The sequence below is a fragment of the Procambarus clarkii genome, chromosome 61 (genome assembly GCF_040958095.1).
Source record: "Procambarus clarkii isolate CNS0578487 chromosome 61, FALCON_Pclarkii_2.0, whole genome shotgun sequence".
In the NCBI taxonomy this organism is placed as follows: domain Eukaryota; kingdom Metazoa; phylum Arthropoda; class Malacostraca; order Decapoda; family Cambaridae; genus Procambarus; species Procambarus clarkii.
The window spans coordinates 9,440,458-9,465,221 of record NC_091210.1 but is presented as its reverse complement, the minus strand read 5'-3'; the positions used below and the strand labels follow the sequence as shown (position 1 = coordinate 9,465,221).

Genomic DNA, 24,764 nt, shown 5'->3' with positions numbered 1-24,764 from the left:
AAAAGTAGAGACATGTGCTGCTTCCAGCCATTTCATGAAATACCTCCGTTTTGTGTTAGCAAACTCGAGGAAGGTAGTGGTACTTGCCTTCAGGTGGTCACGGAATTTCCTTCTATAACTTTCGGTAGAGAGGAGGTAGGCGTCCAACACTGCTTGTTTCAGAGTCTGGTAGTCATTCTCAGACGCCAGAGTATTGACTGTGACTGCAGCTCTACCTGTAAGATGGACTCTGAGAAGTGTGGCCCATTGGTCGACAGGCCAACTGAGTTGATTAGCAAGGGTTTCAAAGGTGGTGAAAAACACATCAATTTCTGCTTATACAAAGGATGGCATTAACTTACTTGCATGTGATATATTAAAACTGACGGGAAGATTGGCAGTAGCTTGCTGGCGTTGAGCGAGGTGTGAAGTTTCCAAAGTGTATTCTCGTTGACGACACTCTAGAGCCAGAGTCGCTTGTTGCTTGTCATGTTCACGTTGCATCTCCAACTCGCGTCGTTTTGTTTCAAGCTGTACTCGTTCCCGCTCCTGGAGTGTTTCAAGCTGTACTCGTTCCCGCTCCTGGAGTGTTTCAAGCTGTACTCGTTCCCGCTCCTGGAGTGTTTCAAGCTGTACTCGTTCCCGCTCCTGGAGTAGTGCAACCTCACGTTCCTGGAGGGCGATGTCACGTTCTTGCTCTTCCTTCCTTAAGGCAGCCTCACGTTCTTTGAGGGCGATTTCACGCTCTTGCTCTTCCCTTCGTATGGCAGCCGCTTCTTTTTGCTGCTCACGTTCAATCTTGGCCAGCTCTAGTTTGAGTTTCATCGTTGCCAAGTCAGTTTTATCTGCAATATAGTAAGTTTCATGAGTTTCAGGGTCTATCTTACCTTGCTCTAAGAAATGATCCAGCAACAGGTTGTGTATTTCACTCTTGTTGGCTTGGTAGGGAACTGTTAGTTGATACTCATGTGCAAGAGTTTGTAATTCAGTCTTCTTGGCATGACTTAAAGTCCCTATTGCACCTGTTGGATCTGCACGTAAAGCTTGGAGACGAAACAGGGTGAAATTAGCAAATAAAGGTACAACGAATATTCAGTTATAGTGAATGTCAGAAACAGGACAACGTGGCAACTGCTACCTATCCTGTGGGATCTTTAACAATTAAAGTTAAGAATAAGATGTTAAATGATTAATTTAAATCAAGAGCGCAAGAAATCTTGTACCCGGTACTCATGTAAGAGGATAAGGGCAAGAAAATCCTACTAACAAATGAAACAGAGTTTCGAAAACAAATGAAACAGTTAATTGCCTCAAAAGTAAAATTGGTAGTCCAAGGATGTAGGCATACCTTGCCGAGTCTATAGGACATAAAGCAAGTTTTTCCTACTGAATTTAATATGATACTTACAGAATTAGCGAACTTTTGTGCTCTGAAAAAGTAAGCTAATTCCCTACCGTTGTATGTATCATCATCTCTGACTGACGTGTAGGGGTGCGAGGTGTCAACTGGTGACGAGAACTGCTGCTGAGGTCCCAATTCAGCAACTAAAGTTCGAGCTAGAGGAACTATGGCCCTCTTTGTCCTCCTACAGTCAGATTGCAGAAGATTGGGTGCACTTGACCCGGGGCAGACCACAGTATAAGGGTACCAATATGATGATCTGTCAAAAATGAGAAATATCCAAGGGACAAAGATGGTAAACACGAGTAATAACACGGAGGGAGAGATGACCAATTAAGAGTATGACTGAGGCCTACAGTCACCACGTAATTCAAAGTTGTCTCACCTTCACCATATGCTACTCTCGTAATGCACAATACACCGCACCATATAAAAATGAAATTGAATATGAAAAATAGTAAAAGCTACGTTAACAAAGTTAAATACGCTTACCATAAATTACCACTTGGCACCAGTACCTGAGTGAAGCTCCTAGGACAGGCCCCCATATAATATGTGACGGTAACGCGTTGGTGTTCGGCTGTTCAAAAGCTAGGGGTATGGCCTCGTCACATATAGAAAAAAAATAGAAATTCTGGAACTTCGTCTGTGGTAAGGTAAGGAGAAGACACACAAAACACAAGTAAATTTTAACAATGAAATTTTAATTACGTTAAAGAAATCAAAGCATGAATAAAAATGGACATACAAATTCATATCATAAAATCAATCCAAATAATAAGAATAATTAAATGGTAAAATGAAAAGTTACATTAAGACAAATGAACAAATAACAAGAGTATGGCAAACAATGGAAATAGGTGCCGGAATATTGGCTTCAAGCTATCATTTCTCTTAGTACACGTAAGCCACAGCTTAGTCTACCAAGAAGACGTGTTAACCTTATGAAAGCACTGAATATTCTGAAGACTGAGGTCGTGGCGGCCCCAGACATCAAGTAGTATGGTGGGTGGAGTGCAATTGCAGCTGGACCTCAGCCAATCAGCGAGGAGCCGGCGACAAGACAGGTAGTTTGGCGGTTTGAGGTGGAGCAGGTGTTCCTGGCTGCATACGTTTTGCGCACTGGCAAACCTTGCTGGTGTTGTCGTTGTTGGATTTTTCTTCCATACTTGTTTTATATAGATGTTTATATCGACGTCTTTTGGAGGGAAGAGCAGGCTCAATCTCTTGAAGGAGATTATCGTCACAACTCTCCCCCGAAGCCTGCAGTTCTGGAAGAAGTACGTCGTTATGTGGTGGAGTAATAGATGGAGTCGCTTCTACTTCATAAACTCTGGAGAGATCATGGGCTAAGATGTTGTCGGAATCTTGGTATAGCGTGTCTCCAGGTGGATTTTCTGCAGTTAGCAAGCCCAAAGAAGAAGACGTTGAGATGAGAAGTGGGCGTGCTGCAGGAGGTGTAGGGTGGTGTGGTCCGTGTTGATGGTGGACCGAGCACTTTTCAGGTGTGGAGTGAAGTGCTGGAGCTTCAGGATGATGAAGAGTAGCTCCTTGCCAATTGTTCCGTAGTTCCTTGTAGCAGTAGTCGCTGCCAGGTGTATTCTCCTCGCCTCGTTGCTGCATCACGACACCACCAACGTCGGTACCATTGGCGTCGACATGGAGGATGAAGGGCTTATCTGACGAGGTGATAGTGGAATTAGAATAGGGCAAAGGAGCACGATTATTATCCTGAAAGTATTTGGGAAGATCATTAAGGATTTCGGAATTAGAAAGCACTGACTCCTTGTCAGTGCTTTCGGGAGGAGAAGCTGGGAAGGTCTCACTGTGGATGTAGGGTTCTGTGAAGGTAGAACAGTTAATCAGGACAGTGGGAGGAGTACCATTATATTGCTTCAGGAGGTTGACGTGGCACAGCTGGGTCTTCCGCCGCCTATCTGGAGTTTCTATGACGTAGTTGTTGTTATTTCTGCACTCTTTGACGCGGTAGCGTCCTGAAAACCTGTTTTGTAAAGTTGAACCTGGGATAGGGAAGTATGCTAGGACGAAGTCTCCTGGCTTAAATTTTCTTACTTTGCTGGTCTGGTCGTAATGAGTCTTCATCCTCTCCTGGGCTTTCAATAGATTATCATGGGCAAAACGGTGGACTCTCTCTAGAATGTGTTGAAGGTTTTGAAGAAACTGGGGCACATTCTGATGCTCACTGAAGGTGGCATCTCTGAGAGAGTCTTTGAAAGCCTTAAGGGGAGTACAGCACTTACGGCCGTAGAGCATCTCATAAGGAGATACTCCTAGGGACTCATTGGGGAGACTTCTGTAAATACACATTATAAGGTCGATTTGCTTATCCCAATCCTTAGAGGTTTCACTACAAAACTTTTTCAAGAGTGCTTTGATAGTCTGATGACTACGTTCAAGAGAACCCTGTGAAGCAGGATGATAGGGGCTGGACAATACCTGTTTGATGTTGAACTCCTCCAGTGTCCTTTTGAAGAGATCACTGGTGAAGTTGGTACCACAGTCGCTCTGAATCTCCCTGGGAAATCCGTATTGAGTGACGATCTTCAATAGATGTTTTACAACCGTAGCAGCCGTGATGTTCTTCACTGGAACTGCTATGGGAAATCTGGTGGTAGGACACAGGATGGTTAAGATATAGGCGTTACCTGAACTGGTCCGAGGTAAAGGACCAACACAGTCTATTATGAGTCTGTGGAAAGGTTCCGCAGGCACCTGTATGGGAATCAGTGGCGCTCTGGGAATGGAGATGTTCGGTTTGCCTGCCATCTGACATGTATGACACTGTTTTACGTACTGTTTGACGCTATTTACCATACCTGGCCAGTAGTAGTCTTGACGAATTCCATGGTAAGTCTTGTTGAAGCCGTAGTGGGAGAGCGCTCCGTGGGCCAGGTGTAGAATAGTGGGCCGCAGGCTGGTAGGAATCACAAGTTGTTCGATGTTAGCCCAATCGTCCTCCTCCTTCAGTTTACTGGGTCTATATCTGCGGTAGAGCAAGTCGTTCTCTAGGAAGAACCCAGGAATACTGTCGGGTTGAGTCTCAGCCTGGAAAAACAATGGTGTTAAAGTAAGATCTTCCCTCTGCAACTTACGGAACTCCAACTTGGTCAGATTCGGGGGTAGTTTCTAAGGGTCTTGAAGGACAGCGGTAGCAGTAGAGTCAGCTGGCTGTGGACGTGCGGCTTGTGCACGGGTGGTCACGAGAACCGGAGGAGAAACTTCATCACTCTCTTGAACCTCTGCTGGAACATACGCTAGAATAGGGTTATTTGGCACAGAGTTACACACCTGGGGTTTGTCCATGACGATCAGGTTGGTCGGTTGCAGGTCTTCTGCCAAGTCGTTGCCTAGGAGAAGTTGCACTCCAGGCATGGGAAAAGGCTTTTCCCTGACGGCGACTTGGACTTCTCCATTTACGTAGGGACAATCCAGGTGGACTCGGGCGAGAGGGTATGGAGTGGTAGCAGTGAGGTCAGTGATGAAGACAGTTTCTCCGGCGTAGACGATGTTGGGCACAGCCGACTTCAAGATGATCGATTGAAGAGCCGCTGTGTCCCTCAAGATCTTCAATTTGAAGCGTCCCTCCGGATTTGATCCGTTGGCAGAGACAGTTCCAGTATACAGGTGGTTACTGAAAAGAGAAAGATCATTAACATTAACACCAACATTCATCACAGGCTTACCGGACTTAGGAGGAGTTGGTTTGGGTTTCTGTGGGTCAGTGGTTCCCTTGTATTGAGACTTACCACACTTGTCTATGGTATGTCCATAGAGTCTACAATACTTGCAGTACAATTGCGAGCCAGCTTGATCGGTGCTCACTTTCTCGTAACTGGACCACGACTTCTTACTGGAGGATGGTTCGGGTGTCAGCCGGTGGATGAGGCTGTAAGTGTCAGCCGACTTAGCACACTTCAGGTAGTCGGTTTCTTCTTTATCTGCTAAGTAGAGACGGACAGGAGGCGGCACACGTCTCAAGAATTCTTCAACAAGCATCAGGTTGACGAGTTCTGTAAAAGTAGAGACATGTGCTGCTTCCAGCCATTTCATGAAATACCTCCGTTTTGTGTTAGCAAACTCGAGGAAGGTAGTGGTACTTGCCTTCAGGTGGTCACGGAATTTCCTTCTATAACTTTCGGTAGAGAGGAGGTAGGCGTCCAACACTGCTTGTTTCAGAGTCTGGTAGTCATTCTCAGACGCCAGAGTATTGACTGTGACTGCAGCTCTACCTGTAAGATGGACTCTGAGAAGTGTGGCCCATTGGTCGACAGGCCAACTGAGTTGATTAGCAAGGGTTTCAAAGGTGGTGAAAAACACATCAATTTCTGCTTATACAAAGGATGGCATTAACTTACTTGCATGTGATATATTAAAACTGACGGGAAGATTGGCAGTAGCTTGCTGGCGTTGAGCGAGGTGTGAAGTTTCCAAAGTGTATTCTCGTTGACGACACTCTAGAGCCAGAGTCGCTTGTTGCTTGTCATGTTCACGTTGCATCTCCAACTCGCGTCGTTTTGTTTCAAGCTGTACTCGTTCCCGCTCCTGGAGTGTTTCAAGCTGTACTCGTTCCCGCTCCTGGAGTGTTTCAAGCTGTACTCGTTCCCGCTCCTGGAGTGTTTCAAGCTGTACTCGTTCCCGCTCCTGGAGTAGTGCAACCTCACGTTCCTGGAGGGCGATGTCACGTTCTTGCTCTTCCTTCCTTAAGGCAGCCTCACGTTCTTTGAGGGCGATTTCACGCTCTTGCTCTTCCCTTCGTATGGCAGCCGCTTCTTTTTGCTGCTCACGTTCAATCTTGGCCAGCTCTAGTTTGAGTTTCATCGTTGCCAAGTCAGTTTTATCTGCAATATAGTAAGTTTCATGAGTTTCAGGGTCTATCTTACCTTGCTCTAAGAAATGATCCAGCAACAGGTTGTGTATTTCACTCTTGTTGGCTTGGTAGGGAACTGTTAGTTGATACTCATGTGCAAGAGTTTGTAATTCAGTCTTCTTGGCATGACTTAAAGTCCCTATTGCACCTGTTGGATCTGCACGTAAAGCTTGGAGACGAAACAGGGTGAAATTAGCAAATAAAGGTACAACGAATATTCAGTTATAGTGAATGTCAGAAACAGGACAACGTGGCAACTGCTACCTATCCTGTGGGATCTTTAACAAATAAAGTTAAGAATAAGATGTTAAATGATTAATTTAAATCAAGAGCGCAAGAAATCTTGTACCCGGTACTCATGTAAGAGGATAAGGGCAAGAAAATCCTACTAACAAATGAAACAGAGTTTCGAAAACAAATGAAACAGTTAATTGCCTCAAAAGTAAAATTGGTAGTCCAAGGATGTAGGCATACCTTGCCGAGTCTATAGGACATAAAGCAAGTTTTTCCTACTGAATTTAATATGATACTTACAGAATTAGCGAACTTTTGTGCTCTGAAAAAGTAAGCTAATTCCCTACCGTTGTATGTATCATCATCTCTGACTGACGTGTAGGGGTGCGAGGTGTCAACTGGTGACGAGAACTGCTGCTGAGGTCCCAATTCAGCAACTAAAGTTCGAGCTAGAGGAACTATGGCCCTCTTTGTCCTCCTACAGTCAGATTGCAGAAGATTGGGTGCACTTGACCCGGGGCAGACCACAGTACCAGGGTACCAATATGATGATCTGTCAAAAATGAGAAATATCCAAGGGACAAAGATGGTAAACACGAGTAATAACACGGAGGGAGAGATGACCAATTAAGAGTATGACTGAGGCCTACAGTCACCACGTAATTCAAAGTTGTCTCACCTTCACCATATGCTACTCTCGTAATGCACAATACACCGCACCATATAAAAATGAAATTGAATATGAAAAATAGTAAAAGCTACGTTAACAAAGTTAAATACGCTTACCATAAATTACCACTTGGCACCAGTACCTGAGTGAAGCTCCTAGGACAGGCCCCCATATAATATGTGACGGTAACGCGTTGGTGTTCGGCTGTTCAAAAGCTAGGGGTATGGCCTCGTCACATATAGAAAAAAAATAGAAATTCTGGAACTTCGTCTGTGGTAAGGTAAGGAGAAGACACACAAAACACAAGTAAATTTTAACAATGAAATTTTAATTACGTTAAAGAAATCAAAGCATGAATAAAAATGGACATACAAATTCATATCATAAAATCAATCCAAATAATAAGAATAATTAAATGGTAAAATGAAAAGTTACATTAAGACAAATGAACAAATAACAAGAGTATGGCAAACAATGGAAATAGGTGCCGGAATATTGGCTTCAAGCTATCATTTCTCTTAGTATACGTAAGCCACAGCTTAGTCTACCAAGAAGACGTGTTAACCTTATGAAAGCACTGAATATTCTGAAGACTGAGGTCGTGGCGGCCCCAGACATCAAGTAGTATGGTGGGTGGAGTGCAATTGCAGCTGGACCTCAGCCAATCAGCGAGGAGCCGGCGACAAGACAGGTAGTTTGGCGGTTTGAGGTGGAGCAGGTGTTCCTGGCTGCATACGTTTTGCGCACTGGCAAACCTTGCTGGTGTTGTCGTTGTTGGATTTTTCTTCCATACTTGTTTTATATAGATGTTTATATCGACGTCTTTTGGAGGGAAGAGCAGGCTCAATCTCTTGAAGGAGATTATCGTCACAACTCTCCCCCGAAGCCTGCAGTTCTGGAAGAAGTACGTCGTTATGTGGTGGAGTAATAGATGGAGTCGCTTCTACTTCATAAACTCTGGAGAGATCATGGGCTAAGATGTTGTCGGAATCTTGGTATAGCGTGTCTCCAGGTGGATTTTCTGCAGTTAGCAAGCCCAAAGAAGAAGACGTTGAGATGAGAAGTGGGCGTGCTGCAGGAGGTGTAGGGTGGTGTGGTCCGTGTTGATGGTGGACCGAGCACTTTTCAGGTGTGGAGTGAAGTGCTGGAGCTTCAGGATGATGAAGAGTAGCTCCTTGCCAATTGTTCCGTAGTTCCTTGTAGCAGTAGTCGCTGCCAGGTGTATTCTCCTCGCCTCGTTGCTGCATCACGACACCACCAACGTCGGTACCATTGGCGTCGACATGGAGGATGAAGGGCTTATCTGACGAGGTGATAGTGGAATTAGAATAGGGCAAAGGAGCACGATTATTATCCTGAAAGTATTTGGGAAGATCATTAAGGATTTCGGAATTAGAAAGCACTGACTCCTTGTCAGTGCTTTCGGGAGGAGAAGCTGGGAAGGTCTCACTGTGGATGTAGGGTTCTGTGAAGGTAGAACAGTTAATCAGGACAGTGGGAGGAGTACCATTATATTGCTTCAGGAGGTTGACGTGGCACAGCTGGGTCTTCCGCCGCCTATCTGGAGTTTCTATGACGTAGTTGTTGTTATTTCTGCACTCTTTGACGCGGTAGCGTCCTGAAAACCTGTTTTGTAAAGTTGAACCTGGGATAGGGAAGTATGCTAGGACGAAGTCTCCTGGCTTAAATTTTCTTACTTTGCTGGTCTGGTCGTAATGAGTCTTCATCCTCTCCTGGGCTTTCAATAGATTATCATGGGCAAAACGGTGGACTCTCTCTAGAATGTGTTGAAGGTTTTGAAGAAACTGGGGCACATTCTGATGCTCACTGAAGGTGGCATCTCTGAGAGAGTCTTTGAAAGCCTTAAGGGGAGTACAGCACTTACGGCCGTAGAGCATCTCATAAGGAGATACTCCTAGGGACTCATTGGGGAGACTTCTGTAAATACACATTATAAGGTCGATTTGCTTATCCCAATCCTTAGAGGTTTCACTACAAAACTTTTTCAAGAGTGCTTTGATAGTCTGATGACTACGTTCAAGAGAACCCTGTGAAGCAGGATGATAGGGGCTGGACAATACCTGTTTGATGTTGAACTCCTCCAGTGTCCTTTTGAAGAGATCACTGGTGAAGTTGGTACCACAGTCGCTCTGAATCTCCCTGGGAAATCCGTATTGAGTGAAGATCTTCAATAGATGTTTTACAACCGTAGCAGCCGTGATGTTCTTCACTGGAACTGCTATGGGAAATCTGGTGGTAGGACACAGGATGGTTAAGATATAGGCGTTACCTGAACTGGTCCGAGGTAAAGGACCAACACAGTCTATTATGAGTCTGTGGAAAGGTTCCGCAGGCACCTGTATGGGAATCAGTGGCGCTCTGGGAATGGAGATGTTCGGTTTGCCTGCCATCTGACATGTATGACACTGTTTTACGTACTGTTTGACGCTATTTACCATACCTGGCCAGTAGTAGTCTTGACGAATTCCATGGTAAGTCTTGTTGAAGCCGTAGTGGGAGAGCGCTCCATGGGCCAGGTGTAGAATAGTGGGCCGCAGGCTGGTAGGAATCACAAGTTGTTCGATGTTAGCCCAATCGTCCTCCTCCTTCAGTTTACTGGGTCTATATCTGCGGTAGAGCAAGTCGTTCTCTAGGAAGAACCCAGGAATACTGTCGGGTTGAGTCTCAGCCTGGAAAAACAATGGTGTTAAAGTAAGATCTTCCCTCTGCAACTTACGGAACTCCAACTTGGTCAGATTCGGGGGTAGTTTCTAAGGGTCTTGAAGGACAGCGGTAGCAGTAGAGTCAGCTGGCTGTGGACGTGCGGCTTGTGCACGGGTGGTCACGAGAACCGGAGGAGAAACTTCATCACTCTCTTGAACCTCTGCTGGAACATACGCTAGAATAGGGTTATTTGGCACAGAGTTACACACCTGGGGTTTGTCCATGACGATCAGGTTGGTCGGTTGCAGGTCTTCTGCCAAGTCGTTGCCTAGGAGAAGTTGCACTCCAGGCATGGGAAAAGGCTTTTCCCTGACGGCGACTTGGACTTCTCCGTTTACGTAGGGACAATCCAGGTGGACTCGGGCGAGAGGGTATGGAGTGGTAGCAGTGAGGTCAGTGATGAAGACAGTTTCTCCGGTGTAGACGATGTTGGGCACAGCCGACTTCAAGATGATCGATTAAAGAGCCGCTGTGTCCCTCAAGATCTTAAATTTGAAACGTCCCTCCGGATTTGAACCGTTGGCAGAGACAGTTCCAGTATACAGGTGGTTACTGAAAAGAGAAAGATCATTAACATTAACACCAACATTCATCACAGGCTTACCGGACTTAGGAGGAGTTGGTTTGGGTTTCTGTGGGTCAGTGGTTCTTTTGAATTGAGACTTACCACACTTGTCTATGGTATGTCCATAGAGTCTACAATACTTGCAGTACAATTGCGAGCCAGCTTGATCGGTGCTCACTTTCTCGTAACTGGACCACGACTTCTTACTGGAGGATGGTTCAGGTGTCAGTTGGTGGATGAGGCTGTAAGTGTCAGCCGACTTAGCACACTTCAGGTAGTCGGTTTCTTCTTTATCTGCTAAGTAGAGACGGACAGGAGGCGGCACACGTCTCAAGAATTCTTCAACAAGCATCAGGTTGACGAGTTCTGTAAAAGTAGAGACATGTGCTGCTTCCAGCCATTTCATGAAATACCTCCGTTTTGTGTTAGCAAACTCGAGGAAGGTAGTGGTACTTGCCTTCAGGTGGTCACGGAATTTCCTTCTATAACTTTCGGTAGAGAGGAGGTAGGCGTCCAACACTGCTTGTTTCAGAGTCTGGTAGTCATTCTCAGACGCCAGAGTACTGAGTGTGACTGCAGCTCTACCTGTAAGATGGACTCTGAGAAGTATGGCCCATTGGTCGACAGGCCAACTGAGTTGATTAGCAAGGGTTTCAAAGGTGGTGAAAAACACATCAACTTCTGCTTCTACAAAGGATGGCATTAACTTACTTGCATGTGATATATTAAAACTGACGGGAAGATTGGCAGTAGCTTGCTGGCGTTGAGCGAGGTGTGAAGTTTCCAACGTGTATTCTCGTTGACGACACTCTAGAGCCAGAGTCGCTTGTTGCTTGTCATGTTCACGTTGTATCTCCAATTCGCGTCGTTTTGTTTCAAGCTGTACTCGTTCCCGCTCCTGGAGTGTTTCAAGCTGTACTCGTTCCCGCTCCTGGAGTAGTGCAACCTCACGTTCCTGGAGGGCGATGTCACGTTCTTGCTCTTCCTTCCTTAAGGCAGCCTCACGTTCTTTGAGGGCGATTTCACGCTCTTGCTCTTCCCTTCGTATGGCAGCCGCTTCTTTTTGCTGCTCACGTTCAATCTTGGCCAGCTCTAGTTTGAGTTTCATCGTTGCCAAGTCAGTTTTATCTGCAATATAGTAAGTTTCATGAGTTTCAGGGTCTATCTTACCTTGCTCTAAGAAATGATCCAGCAACAGGTTGTGTATTTCACTCTTGTTGGCTTGGTAGGGAACTGTTAGTTGATACTCATGTGCAAGAGTTTGTAATTCAGTCATCTTGGCATGACTTAAAGTCCCTATTGCACCTGCTGGATCTGCACGGAAAGCTTGGAGACGAAACATGGTGAAATTAGCAAATAAAGGTACAACGAATATTCAGTTATAGTGAATGTCAGAAACAGGACAACGTGGCAACTGGTACCTATCCTGTGGGATCTTTAACAATTAAAGTTAAGAATAAGATGTTAAATGATTAATTTAAATCAAGGGCGCAGGAAATCTTGTACCCGGTACTCATGTAAGAGGATAAGGGCAAGAAAATCCTACTAACAAATGAAACAGAGTTTCGAAAACAAATGAAGCAGTTAATTGCCTCAAAAGTAAAATTGGTAGTCCAAGGATGTAGGCATACCTTGCCGAGTCTATAGGACATAAAGCAAGTTTTTCCTACTGAATTTAATATGACACTTACAGAATTAGCGAACTTTTGTGCTCTGAAAAAGTAAGCTAATTCCCTACCGTTGTATGTATCATCATCTCTGACTGACGTGTAGGGGTGCGAGGTGTCAACTGGTGACGAGAACTGCTGCTGAGGTCCCAATTCAGCAACTAAAGTTCGAGCTAGAGGAACTATGGCCCTCTTTGTCCTCCTACAGTCAGATTGCAGAAGATTGGGTGCACTTGACCCGGGGCACACCACAGTAGCAGGGTACCAATATGATGATCTGTCAAAAATGAGAAATATCCAAGGGACAAAGATGGTAAACACGAGTAATAACACGGGGGGAGAGATGACCAATTAAGAGTATGACTGAGGCCTACAGTCACCACGTAATCCAAAGTTGTCTCACCTTCACCATATGCTACTCTCGTAATGCACAATACACCGCACCATATAAAAATGAAATTGAATATGAAAAATAGTAAAAGCTACGTTAACAAAGTTAAATACGCTTACCATAAATTACCACTTGGCACCAGTACCTGAGTGAAGCTCCTAGGACAGGCCCCCATATAATATGTGACGGTAACGCATTGGTGTTCGGCTGTTCAAAAGCTAGGGGTATGGCCTCGTCACATATAGAAAAAAAATAGAAATTCTGGAACTTCGTCTGTGGTAAGGTAAGGAGAAGACACAAAACACAAGTAAATTTTAACAATGAAATTTTAATTACGTTAAAGAAATCAAAGCATGAATAAAAATGGACATACAAATTCGTATAATAAAATCAATCAAAATAATAAGAATAATTAAATGGTAAAATGAAAAGTTACGTTAAGACAAATGAACAAATAACAAGAGTATGGCAAACAATGGAAAAAGGTGCCGGAATATTGGCTTCAAGCTATCACTTCTCTTAGTACACGTACGCCACAGCTTAGTCTACCAAGAAGACGTGTTAACCTTATGAAAGCACTGAATATTCTGAAGACTGAGGTCGTGGCGGCCCCAGACATCAAGTAGTATGGTGGGTGGAGTGCAGTTGCAGCTGGACCTCAGCCAATCAGCAAGGAGCCGGCGACAAGACAGGTAGTTTGGCGGTTTGAGGTGGAGCAGGTGTTCCTGGCTGCATACGTTTTGTGCTCTGGCAAACCTTGCTGGTGTTGTCGTTGTTGGATTCTTCTTCCATACTTGTTTTTTATAGATGTTTATATCGACGTCTTTTGGAGGGAAGAGCAGGCTCAATCTCTTGAAGGAGATTATCGTCACAATATATATATATATATATATATATATATATATATATATATATATATATATATATATATATATATATATATATATATATATATATATATATTATTAAATATGACCGAAAAAGAAAGATTAATAATTCTAACACGAATTTTCTCAATCTTTCGTACATTTCTTTTCACTGTTGGAGGTAAATCAAAAATCAATTCTCCAAAACTCATTTTTATTTCTAGTCTGACGCGACACGAGCGCGTTTCGTAAAACTTATTACATTTTCAAAGACTTTAGTTTACAAATACACAACTGAATAGAACTTACACTTCTCCGATTTTATATCTACATTTGAGAGAGGTGGATGGGGTGAGGTGGCATTAATAGGGTATTAATTTCATCAACACAAGACAGAACAAGAGGTGGCATTAATAGGGTATTAATTTCATCAACACAAGACAGAACACGAAACAATGGGTATTGAATAGAAGTGATTGTAGAAAGCCTATTGGTCCATATTTCTTGATGCTTCTATATTGGAGCGGAGTCTTGAGGTGGGTAGAATATAGTTGTGCATTAATTGGCTGTTGATTGCTGGTGTTGACTTCTTGATGTGTAGTGCCTCGCAAACGTCAAGCCGCCTGCTATCGCTGTATCTATCGATGATTTCTGTGTTGTTTACTAGGATTTCTCTGGCGATGGTTTGGTTGTGGGAAGAGATTATATGTTCCTTAATGGAGCCCTGTTGCTTTTGCATCGTTAAACGCCTAGAAAGAGATGGTGTTGTCTTGCCTATATACTGTGTTTTTTGGAGCTTACAGTCCCCAAGAGGGCATTTGAAGGCATAGACGACGTTAGTCTCTTTTAAAGCGTTCTGTTTTGTGTCTGGAGAGTTTCTCATGAGTAGGCTGGCCGTTTTTCTGGTTTTATAGTAAATCGTCAGTTGTATCCTCTGATTTTTGTCTGTAGGGATAACGTTTCTATTAACAATATCTTTCAGGACCCTTTCCTCCGTTTTATGAGCTGTGGAAAAGAAGTTCCTGTAAAATAGTCTAATAGGGGGTATAGGTGTTGTGTTAGTTGTCTCTTCAGAGGTTGCATGGCGTTTCACTTTCCTTCTAATGATGTCTTCGACGAAACCATTGGAGAAGCCGTTGTTGACTAGGACCTGCCTTACCCTACAGAGTTCTTCGTCGACTTGCTTCCATTCTGAGCTGTGGCTGAGAGCACGGTCGACATATGCGTTAACAACACTCCTCTTGTACCTGTCTGGGCAGTCGCTGTTGGCATTTAGGCACATTCCTATATTCGTTTCCTTAGTGTAGACTGCAGTGTGGAAACCTCCGCTCTTTTCCATGACTGTTACATCTAGAAAGGGCAGCTTCCCATCCTTTTCCATCTCGTAAGTGAAACGCAGCACGGAACTCTGCTCAAATGCCTCCTTCAGCTCCTGCAGATGTCTGACCTCAGGTACCTGTGTAAAAATGTCGTCAACATACCTGCAGTATATGGCCGGTTTCAAGTTCATGTCGACTAAGACTTTTTGCTCGATTGTACCCATGTAGAAGTTTGCAAACAGGACACCTAGGGGAGAACCCATGGCGACCCCATCTACTTGCTTATACATGTGCCCATCCGGGCTCAAGAAGGGTGCCTCTTTAGTACAAGCTTGGAGTAGTTTCCTCAGAATATTTTCTGGTATGTCAAGAGGAGTACAGGCTGGATCACGATACACTCTGTAGGCTATCATCCCGATTGTCTCGTCCACAGGTACGTTGGTAAACAGCGATTCTACGTCCAACGAGGCTCTTATCCCTGTGGCCCGTGTGCCCCGCAGTAAGTCAACAAATTTCTTTGGAGAATTCAGGCTGAAGGCGCAAGGAACATAAGGCATCAGCAGGCCGTTGAGTCGCTTCGCCAGTCTGTACGTGGGTGTGGGTATCTGGCTAATGATTGGCCGAAGTGGGTTTCCAGGCTTGTGTGTCTTGACATTTCCATACGCATATCCAGGTTTATATTCCCCAATGATCTTTGGCAGGTGGAGTCCGGATTTCTTGGCGTTCACAGTTTCGATTAGTTTGTTGACCTTTGCTTTTAATTCGGCTGTAGTGTCCTTCGTTACCCTTTGGAACTTAGTTTGGTCAGAGAGTATGATGTTCATTTTCGCCAGATATTCGTCTTTTTTAAGAATGTCATATATTGGCGACTTGTCACCTCTCCTGACAACTATCTCCTTGTTCTCACGAAGGCTTTTAGCTGCCGCTTTGAGCTCGGGGGACAGTATGGTGCTTCTGTAATTGCCTCGATTCTTTCCTCCTGCAATAAGTTCTGCTTGTAAGGTATCTTTGGTAGTGACCTTTTTTTGTGTCTTGAGGTCGAATATGTCGTCCAACAGAATTTCCAACTCTACTTTCCGGGCCATCTCACTCGGTCTGGACATAACGTGACAGTTTATGCCCAGATTTAGGAGAGTGACTTGGTCCTTAGTGAGGTTAATTCCTGCAAGGTTCAGGAAGCCATCTCTTGGTCGTGGAATTGCCATAGGTCCTCCATATAATGTTGCTAGTTTCTTGATAATCCTTGTTTCAGTGCTGAGGTGATGTCGAAGGTTAATGGTTTTTAATGGTTTCGTCGAAGACATCATTAGAAGGAAAGTGAAACGCCATGCAACCTCTGAAGAGACAACTAACACAACACCTATACCCCCTATTAGACTATTTTACAGGAACTTCTTTTCCACAGCTCATAAAACGGAGGAAAGGGTCCTGAAAGATATTGTTAATAGAAACGTTATCCCTGCAGACAAAAATCAGAGGATACAACTGACGATTTACTATAAAACCAGAAAAACGGCCAGCCTACTCATGAGAAACTCTCCAGACACAAAATAGAACGCTTTAAAAGAGACTAACGTCGTCTATGCCTTCAAATGCCCTCTTGGGGACTGTAAGCTCCAAAAAACACAGTATATAGGCAAGACAACAACATCTCTTTCTAGGCGTTTAACGATGCATAAGCAACAGGGCTCCATTAAGGAACATATAATCTCTTCCCACAACCAAACCATCGCCAGAGAAATCCTAGTAAACAACACAGAAATCATCGATAGATACAGCGATAGCAGGCGGCTTGACGTTTGCGAGGCACTACACATCAAGAAGTCAACACCAGCAATCAACAGCCAATTAATGCACAACTATATTCTACCCACCTCAAGACTCCGCTCCAATATAGAAGCATCAAGAAATATGGACCAATAGGCTTTCTACAATCACTTCTATTCAATACCCATTGTTTCGTGTTCTGTCTTGTGTTGATGAAATTAATACCCTATTAATGCCACCTCTTGTTCTGTCTTGTGTTGATGAAATTAATACCCTATTAATGCCACCTCACCCCATCCACCTCTCTCAAATTTAGATATAAAATCGGAGATGCGTAAGTTCTATTCAGTTGTGTATTTGTAAACTAAAGTCTTTGAAAATGTAATAAGTTTTACGAATCGCGCTCGTGTCGCGTCAGACTAGAAATAAAAATGAGTTTTGAAAATTGATTTTTGATTTACCTCCAACAGTGAAAAGAAATGTACGAAAGATTGAGAAAATTCGTGTTAGAATTATTAATCTTACTTTTTCGGTCATATTTAATAATATATGTCTGCAGGAAAGACTGCTACCAAAATATACTAATATTAAAGCGCACGACCCAGCAGCAAGGAATCAAGTCTTCACGATAAAATATCGCCAGGATCTGATTCGTGATCAGATATACAAGGCAGAGAATGAAATCAAAGACAACAAAACGCAACTACTTCATGCTACAAACGAGTGGAGAAATAGCAACATCGACGAAAGTATCGGTACCCGCATTGAACAACACCTCGACATCCTCACAGACCGACATCACCTCAGCACTGAAACAAGGATTATCAAGAAACTAACAACATTATATGGAGGACCTATGGCAATTCCACGACCAAGAGATGGCTTCCTGAACCTTGCAGGAATTAACCTCACTGAGGACCAAGTCACTCTCCTAAATCTGGGCATAAACTGTCATGTTATGTCCAGACCGAGTGAGATGGCCCGGAAAGTTGAGTTGGAAATTCTGTTGGACGACATATTCGACCTCGAGACACAAAAAAAGGTCACTACCAAAGATACCTTACAAGCAGAACTTATTGCAGAAGGAGGAAAGAATCGAGGCAATTACAGAAGCACCATACTGTCCCCCGAGCTCAAAGCGGCAGCTAAAAGCCTTCGTGAGAACAAGGAGATAGTTGTCAGGAGAGGTGACAAGTCGCCAATATATGTCATTCTTAAAAAAGACGAATATCTGGCGAAAATGAACATCATACTCTCTGACCAAACTAAGTTCCAAAGGGTAACGAAGGACACTACAGCCGAATTAAAAGCAAAGGTCAACAAACTGATCGAAACTGTGAACGCCAAGAAATCCGGACTCCACCTGCCAAAGATCATTGGGGAATATAAACCTGGATATGCGTATGGAAATGTCAAGACACACAAGCCTGGAAACCCACTTCGGCCAATCATTAGCCAGATACCCACACCCACGTACAGACTGGCGAAGCGACTCAACGGCCTGCTGACTCCTTATGTTCCTTGCGCCTTCAGCCTGAAGTCTCCAAAGGAATTTGTTGACTTACTGCGGGGCACACGGGACACAGGGATAAGAGCCTCGTTGGACGTAGAATCGCTGTTTACCAACGTACCTGTGGACGAGACAATCGGGATGATAGCCGACAGAGTGTATCGTGATCCAGCCTGTACTCCTCTTGACATACCAGAAAATATTCTGAGGAAACTACTCCAAGCTTGTACTAAAGAGGCACCCTTCTTGAGCCCGGATGGGCACATGTATAAGCAAGTAGATGGGGTCGCCATGGGTTCTCCCCTAGGTGTCCTGTTTGCAAACTTCTACATGGGTACCATCGAGCAAAAAGTCTTAGTCGACATGAACTTGAAACCGGCCATATACTGCAGGTATGTTGACGACATTTTTACACAGGTACCTGAGGTCAGACATCTGCAGGAGCTGAAGGAGGCATTTGAGCAGAGTTCCGTGCTGCGTTTCACTTACGAGATGGAAAAGGATGGGAAGCTGCCCTTTCTAGATGTAACAGTCATGGAAAAGAGCGGAGGTTTCCACACTGCAGTCTACACTAAGGAAACGAATATAGGAATGTGCCTAAATGCCAACAGCGACTGCCCAGACAGGTACAAGAGGAGTGTTGTTAACGCATATGTCGACCGTGCTCTCAGCCACAGCTCAGAATGGAAGCAAGTCGACGAAGAACTCTGTAGGGTAAGGCAGGTCCTAGTCAACAACGGCTTCTCCAATGGTTTCGTCGAAGACATCATTAGAAGGAAAGTGAAACGCCATGCAACCTCTGAAGAGACAACTAACACAACACCTATACCCCCTATTAGACTATTTTACAGGAACTTCTTTTCCACAGCTCATAAAACGGAGGAAAGGGTCCTGAAAGATATTGTTAATAGAAACGTTATCCCTACAGACAAAAATCAGAGGATACAACTGACGATTTACTATAAAACCAGAAAAACGGCCAGCCTACTCATGAGAAACTCTCCAGACACAAAACAGAACGCTTTAAAAGACTAACGTCGTCTATGCCTTCAAATGCCCTCTTGGGGACTGTAAGCTCCAAAAAACACAGTATATAGGCAAGACAACAACATCTCTTTCAAGGCGTTTAACGATGCATAAGCAACAGGGCTCCATTAAGGAACATATAATCTCTTCCCACAACCAAACCATCGCCAGAGAAATCCTAGTAAACAACACAGAAATCATCGATAGATACAGCGATAGCAGGCGGCGTGACATTTGCGAGGCACTACACATCAAGAAGTCAACACCAGCAATCAACAGCCAATTAATGCACAACTATATTCTACCCACCTCAAGACTCCGCTCCAATATAGAAGCATCAAGAAATATGGACCAATAGGCTTTCTACAATCACTTCTATTCAATACCCATTGTTTCGTGTTCTGTCTTGTGTTGAAGAAATTAATACCCTATTAATGCCACCTCTTGTTCTGTCTTGTGTTGATGAAATTAATACCCTATTAATGCCACCTCACCCCATCCACCTCTCTCAAATGTAGATATAAAATCGGAGATGCGTAAGTTCTATTCAGTTGTGTATTTGTAAACTAAAGTCTTTGAAAATGTAATAAGTTTTACGAAACGCGCTCGTGTCGCGTCAGACTAGAAATAAAAATGAGTTTTGGAGAATTTATTTTTGATTTACCTCCAACAGTGAAAAGAAATGTACGAAAGATTGAGAAAATTCGTGTTAGAATTATTAATCTTACTTTTTCGGTCATATTTAATAATATATGTCTACAGGAAAGACTGCTACCAATATATATATATATATATATATATATATATATATATATATATATATATATATATATATATATATATATATATATATATATATATATATATATATATATATATATATATATATATATATATATGTCGTACCTAGTAGCCAGAACGCACTTCTCTGCCTACTATGCAAGGCCCGATTTGCCTAATAAGCCAAGTTTTCATGAATTAATGGTTTTTCGACTACCTAACCTACCTAACCTAACCTAACCTATAAAGATAGGTAAGGTTAGATTAGGTAGGGTTTGTTAGGTTTAGTCATATATCTACGTTAATTTTAACTCCAATACACTGACCACTTTGATATTTTCTTCTCCTACCACGCCTATTCTTTTGGTATGTGTGTATATTTTTCTAACTTTATTTGAAAATGTCATTACACAAAAAAGTTACAATATTGATTACATGCAGGGTACAAGGCTGCTTGTCACAAGTTGAATAGCTCCTCCAGCTCCTCAGATGGCGGGCAGGAACCATGGATGCAGCGACCATTTCCTCTCTGGATTACCACACTAAGGCGCTGAAAAAGAAAACTGGCAGCTCTAGGGTCTCTAGTTGTTTCGATTAGCTTAGACCCCAACTCCTTCAAAAAGCTAATATACTAATTTTATAAGAAAATTCGATGTAAATAGGAGGCAGTAGAGCTCTGATAAGCCAGCGCTAATTCTTCAATATGAAGAATGTTGCTGCTCTCTGATTGGCCAAAAGAAACACAGTAGTGACCTCTATCGGCACGCAGGTGATCCAACAATTTTCTTCCTAAGTGGACCTTATTGAATCGCACCTAAGCATCTTCTTAGGGCGCACTTAGAAACCTTCGTAGCAAACCCACTTACGAAGAAATACACAGAGCTTCCTGAATCTAGGTCCAGGAAGACAGATCAGAATCAGACTTAGTTTGCAGACTTCGCTGCACCAGGAGTGACAACCAGAGCGCAACTCCATAGCCTCCTGAGACTGAAGGATGCCTAATGTACAAATCCACAAGGGCCGTGACGAGGATTCGAACCCTGGTTTGTGTCTCGGAGAGGCTGCAGGATCCAGTAAGTTCAGTAGAACTTCGGTTTCAACTCTTTTTTTCCATGTCGTAGCTCAGTCGATTAAGGAAGCGACTGGGATGCTCCTGGACGCAGGTTCAAATCCACGTCACGGCCTTTGTGGATTTGTTCATTTGATGCATCACGCTATTGTGTTGTGTGTGTGTATTGCCTAATGTAATTACTAAAAAATATACATATAATTTGAAAAAACAAAATTGATTGTATCTTTTTCCCACTTAGGTATTTTTTCTTATAAAATTAAATGACCGCCTAATAGTTGTGGGTGGCCCCTTTGTCTCCTGGCAACCATTATTTTTAGACCCAGTCCGTCACTGTACAGTAACTTGGGCGAGTGCTCGAGGAGACGAGTACTCACAAGTCAGCTTTATCATATTTATATGTAAGGAGCCCCATCCCCCACCTATTTGTTACACTTAAGGGTTAAGAGTCACTTAACATGGTAATTACATAATTGCGAACAGTTAGCAACTGATCATAACATGAGTCTTGCGTTACTGGACAGTAATTCACAAGTAGCACAAACCATGTTCCAGGAAGTGAACCATGCAGCTGCAAACTATATGAAGAAAGTCCCAGTTGACAAGTCAGTAACTGATCAGTTCGATCATATTCAATACAGCTTGGCTCAGTATGAGGATAATGTCCAAGCCAAGTTCCATAAATTAAATAATATTAAAGCACAACAGAATGTAAATCCTCCCCACATCTAATTTAACCACCGTTGAAAGGAAAATTGGCGAAACTGGAAGGAATTTATGGAATTCCTCTACATGTATAATTCGCAAACTAACATAAGTAATGTAACTAAGTTTACCTACTTGAAAGAGCCTCTGGAAGTGGAAGTTAAGTCTGTGATAGTAAATATAAACCACATCGATGATAGTCACCATAAAATAATCAAGTTACTAAGGTGGAAACATTATAATGCGTAACTGTTTATGACCATCTTACTTTCCACCTGCTGGACTTGCCTCCACCAACCAACAATGCAGAGTCCATACAGAGTTTTCGTTTTGAGGTGGAGTCATTATTAAGTTCCCTCTGCACATATATCAACACCATTGAAGCTGAGAGGTTTTTAAAACTAAATAATACAGTGAATACACTGTAAAAATACAGTGAAAAGTACCTACTGACATTCTAACAACTATTTGCTCACACCTTAATAAAGCGTTTCTTACCCAGGGAGAAAAGCCAAAGTGTCTAAAACCAGCTATCAATCTTGCGAACCTTTGACAAAATTAAGCCACATGACAAACTCAGTCAGGTGACCCCTGACAAATGCACGCTAACTACAATCCTAAGGCTGCACATTTTAAAGGAAAGCAAGGTAGCATGGGAAACTCTCTGGTGTTCCAATCTTTACCTGTTATTTTATCTGTACACTGGAAGCTTGAGTCTCCAGTTTGTGCCAGAGTTGAATGGAACTATTTGTTTTACAAGTAGGATCATTCAATATACAGAGGCTTTACCTACCCAGATTATCAAACCATATCAGTCGTGTACAGCACTTGCAACGGGGCACTAGATGCTTGCCAACTTATGACACAGCAAGTGTGAATATGCTAGTGCTACCTTACAGCAAATACTGTAAGGTAGACGATAATATTAATGCCTTGTTGTTCAGAGCTAATGCAGTTGAAACCTTCCAACCAACATAATTAATTAGTCATAAATGAGCCAAAAAATATTAGAAAGTTGTTTGATAAAAAGTCCCATTAGACATTCATCACCAATGGGGGTGACAGAAGGCATTAAATTAATCCCCCATTACTCTGGTAACATTAAACATTTCTTGGTATCTGTGGTGTTGTGTTACTGAGGAAGTCTTGGCTGTAGGGTTGATATAAAGCCATTGCTTGGTTACTGACTTTAATACTTAAACTGATACATGACTAGTGGCTACCGAGCTTGGTGGGCGTCCTGTACGCTCTTGTTTACCTTCCCTCTGGCGTCAGCTCCGCCGCACATAGAAAACGGATGGTACCGTTTTCTGTGAACATGACATCCCTCCTTTCCTTTAAAAAGAATGAATACAGGATGTCTACCATGCTTGTAGCACAAAGCAAAGTTATTGACACAAAGTAAGTTATTAAAATATCAAGAGATATTGCATACATTAAACAATAATTAAGCACAAAGAATTTAAACAACTTAATCTTTACCACATACGATTTCAATGTTAAAGATACATAGGCAATGTTAAACAAACATGAAGGAAACTGTACTACAAAGTTACAAAATATTGAATGAGAGATCTGCATTATTCAAACAATATTAAATTTAGTTGAGCATAAAAAATAAATACTTTTCATTACATGGGAACACAATTAATCATCAAATCGTGTAGGGCGTTTAACATGACGTTTAGGACGAGAGTCCTTAAATACAAGAATATCCCTTGATGAATTGTTTGTCGGGTTATAGCTCTTTTTTTTTTCCTTTGTACGACTTTGCACTTCATCTTTTTCTACACTAGTTGGAATCACTTTGAAATAGGCCATATTAGGTGTTATACTATGATCTCTATTACTCGCTGTTACCATAGTTCCTTTTACACTAATCACTTTATATGGTTTTGTATCATACGGCATATTTACCTTTCCCTCTTTTTTCTTTTTAACTAGAACCGTGTCTCCAACCTTTATGAATTGTTCCTTTGCACGTTGATCATGAGCAATTTTCATTTTGCCCTTGGCTAGTGCATCCTTCTGAGCGAGACGTTTATCCGTTACCTCGGCTGGCATGACAGGTAGTGCGATCCTCATAGGACGTCCAAATAAAAGTTCACCAGGCGATTTGCCCAGTGTTCCATGTGGTGTTGCACGGTAGTTCCTGAGAAAGCATACATAGCTTGTTTCCAGGTTCGTCCTTCGGCTTGAGTACAGTGTACCGCTTTCATGAGAGGTTGCATGAATCTCTCGACTTCTCCATTTGCTTGAGGATGTAGTGGCATCACACGGCGGTGTTTGAATCCAATATGCTCAGCAAAGTTAACGAAGTCTTGTCCATTGAATGGCGGTCCATTGTCCGTCTTGACAACTTCAGGAATGCCAAAGTTTGAAAAGATCTTGTCGAGCTTTGGGATGACAGCCTTTGCAGATGTAGAAGTGATGATCGCAGCCCGGTGTCGCGTTGTTGCGTAACACTTAATTCTGTCTGGATGCGTTCAAGTGCTTTGAATGCATCTTGGTCAACTCCTGAGGGTGGGATGCGTGGAAGCTTTTTCTTAGTCAATGCATCCACTGTTGCTTGCAGAGTTGGGTCCTCTAGGGTTGCAGTACGGATTTCATCAAGAGTGATAGCCTAAGGGACTGCATCACAGGATACAGAGTGTACATATTCCTCGGCAACTTGCTGATGCTTGGTGATGGTGAAACTGTTGGCAGGATGTCGACTGATGTAATCAGCGGGATTGCCTGCACCCGGCTTGTATTTCACCGTATAGTTGTATGGTTGCAGACGAAGAGCCCATCTTTCAATGCGAGCTGGTGGTTTGGACTTTGGATTATTGAAGATGGTCTCCAACGGTTTGTGGTCAGTGACTATCGTGGTGAAGGGTGCACCTAGCAGATACACATTGAAGTGTTCACAGCCCCATACAATAGCAAGAGCTTTCTTCTCTGCCTGACTGTATCGTTGCTCAACATCTGTGAGAGAACGGCTGGTGTAGGCAATTACTACTCTGGAATCTGGTTGACCAGGTTTGTGTTGGGCTAAAACAGCACCTAAACCAACAGGACTAGCATTCACCGTTAACTCAGTGTCCATTGATTGATCAAAGAACGCAGCAGTCGCATTCTCTACTAGTGCATCTTTCACAGCATCAAATGCATTTTGCTCGATATCGCTCCAGTACCATGATGCATTTTTCTTCAGGAGCTC

General features: G+C 43.0%; 1 protein-coding gene across 2 annotated transcripts in view; it reads right to left on the bottom strand.

Annotated features, from left to right (window-relative positions):
* Nucleotides 1–22,759: 22,759 nt before the first annotated feature.
* LOC123774311 (ankyrin repeat domain-containing protein 39-like) overlaps nt 22,760–24,764 on the bottom strand; it is a 215,982-nt gene continuing 213,977 nt past the window's right edge. For both annotated transcript variants that reach the window (XM_069307719.1, XM_069307720.1), the window contains one exon: nt 22,760–22,897. In XM_069307719.1, coding sequence (XP_069163820.1) covers nt 22,782–22,897 — 116 coding nt within the window. In that variant the 3' untranslated portion in view covers nt 22,760–22,781. The remainder of the gene's footprint in view (nt 22,898–24,764) is intronic.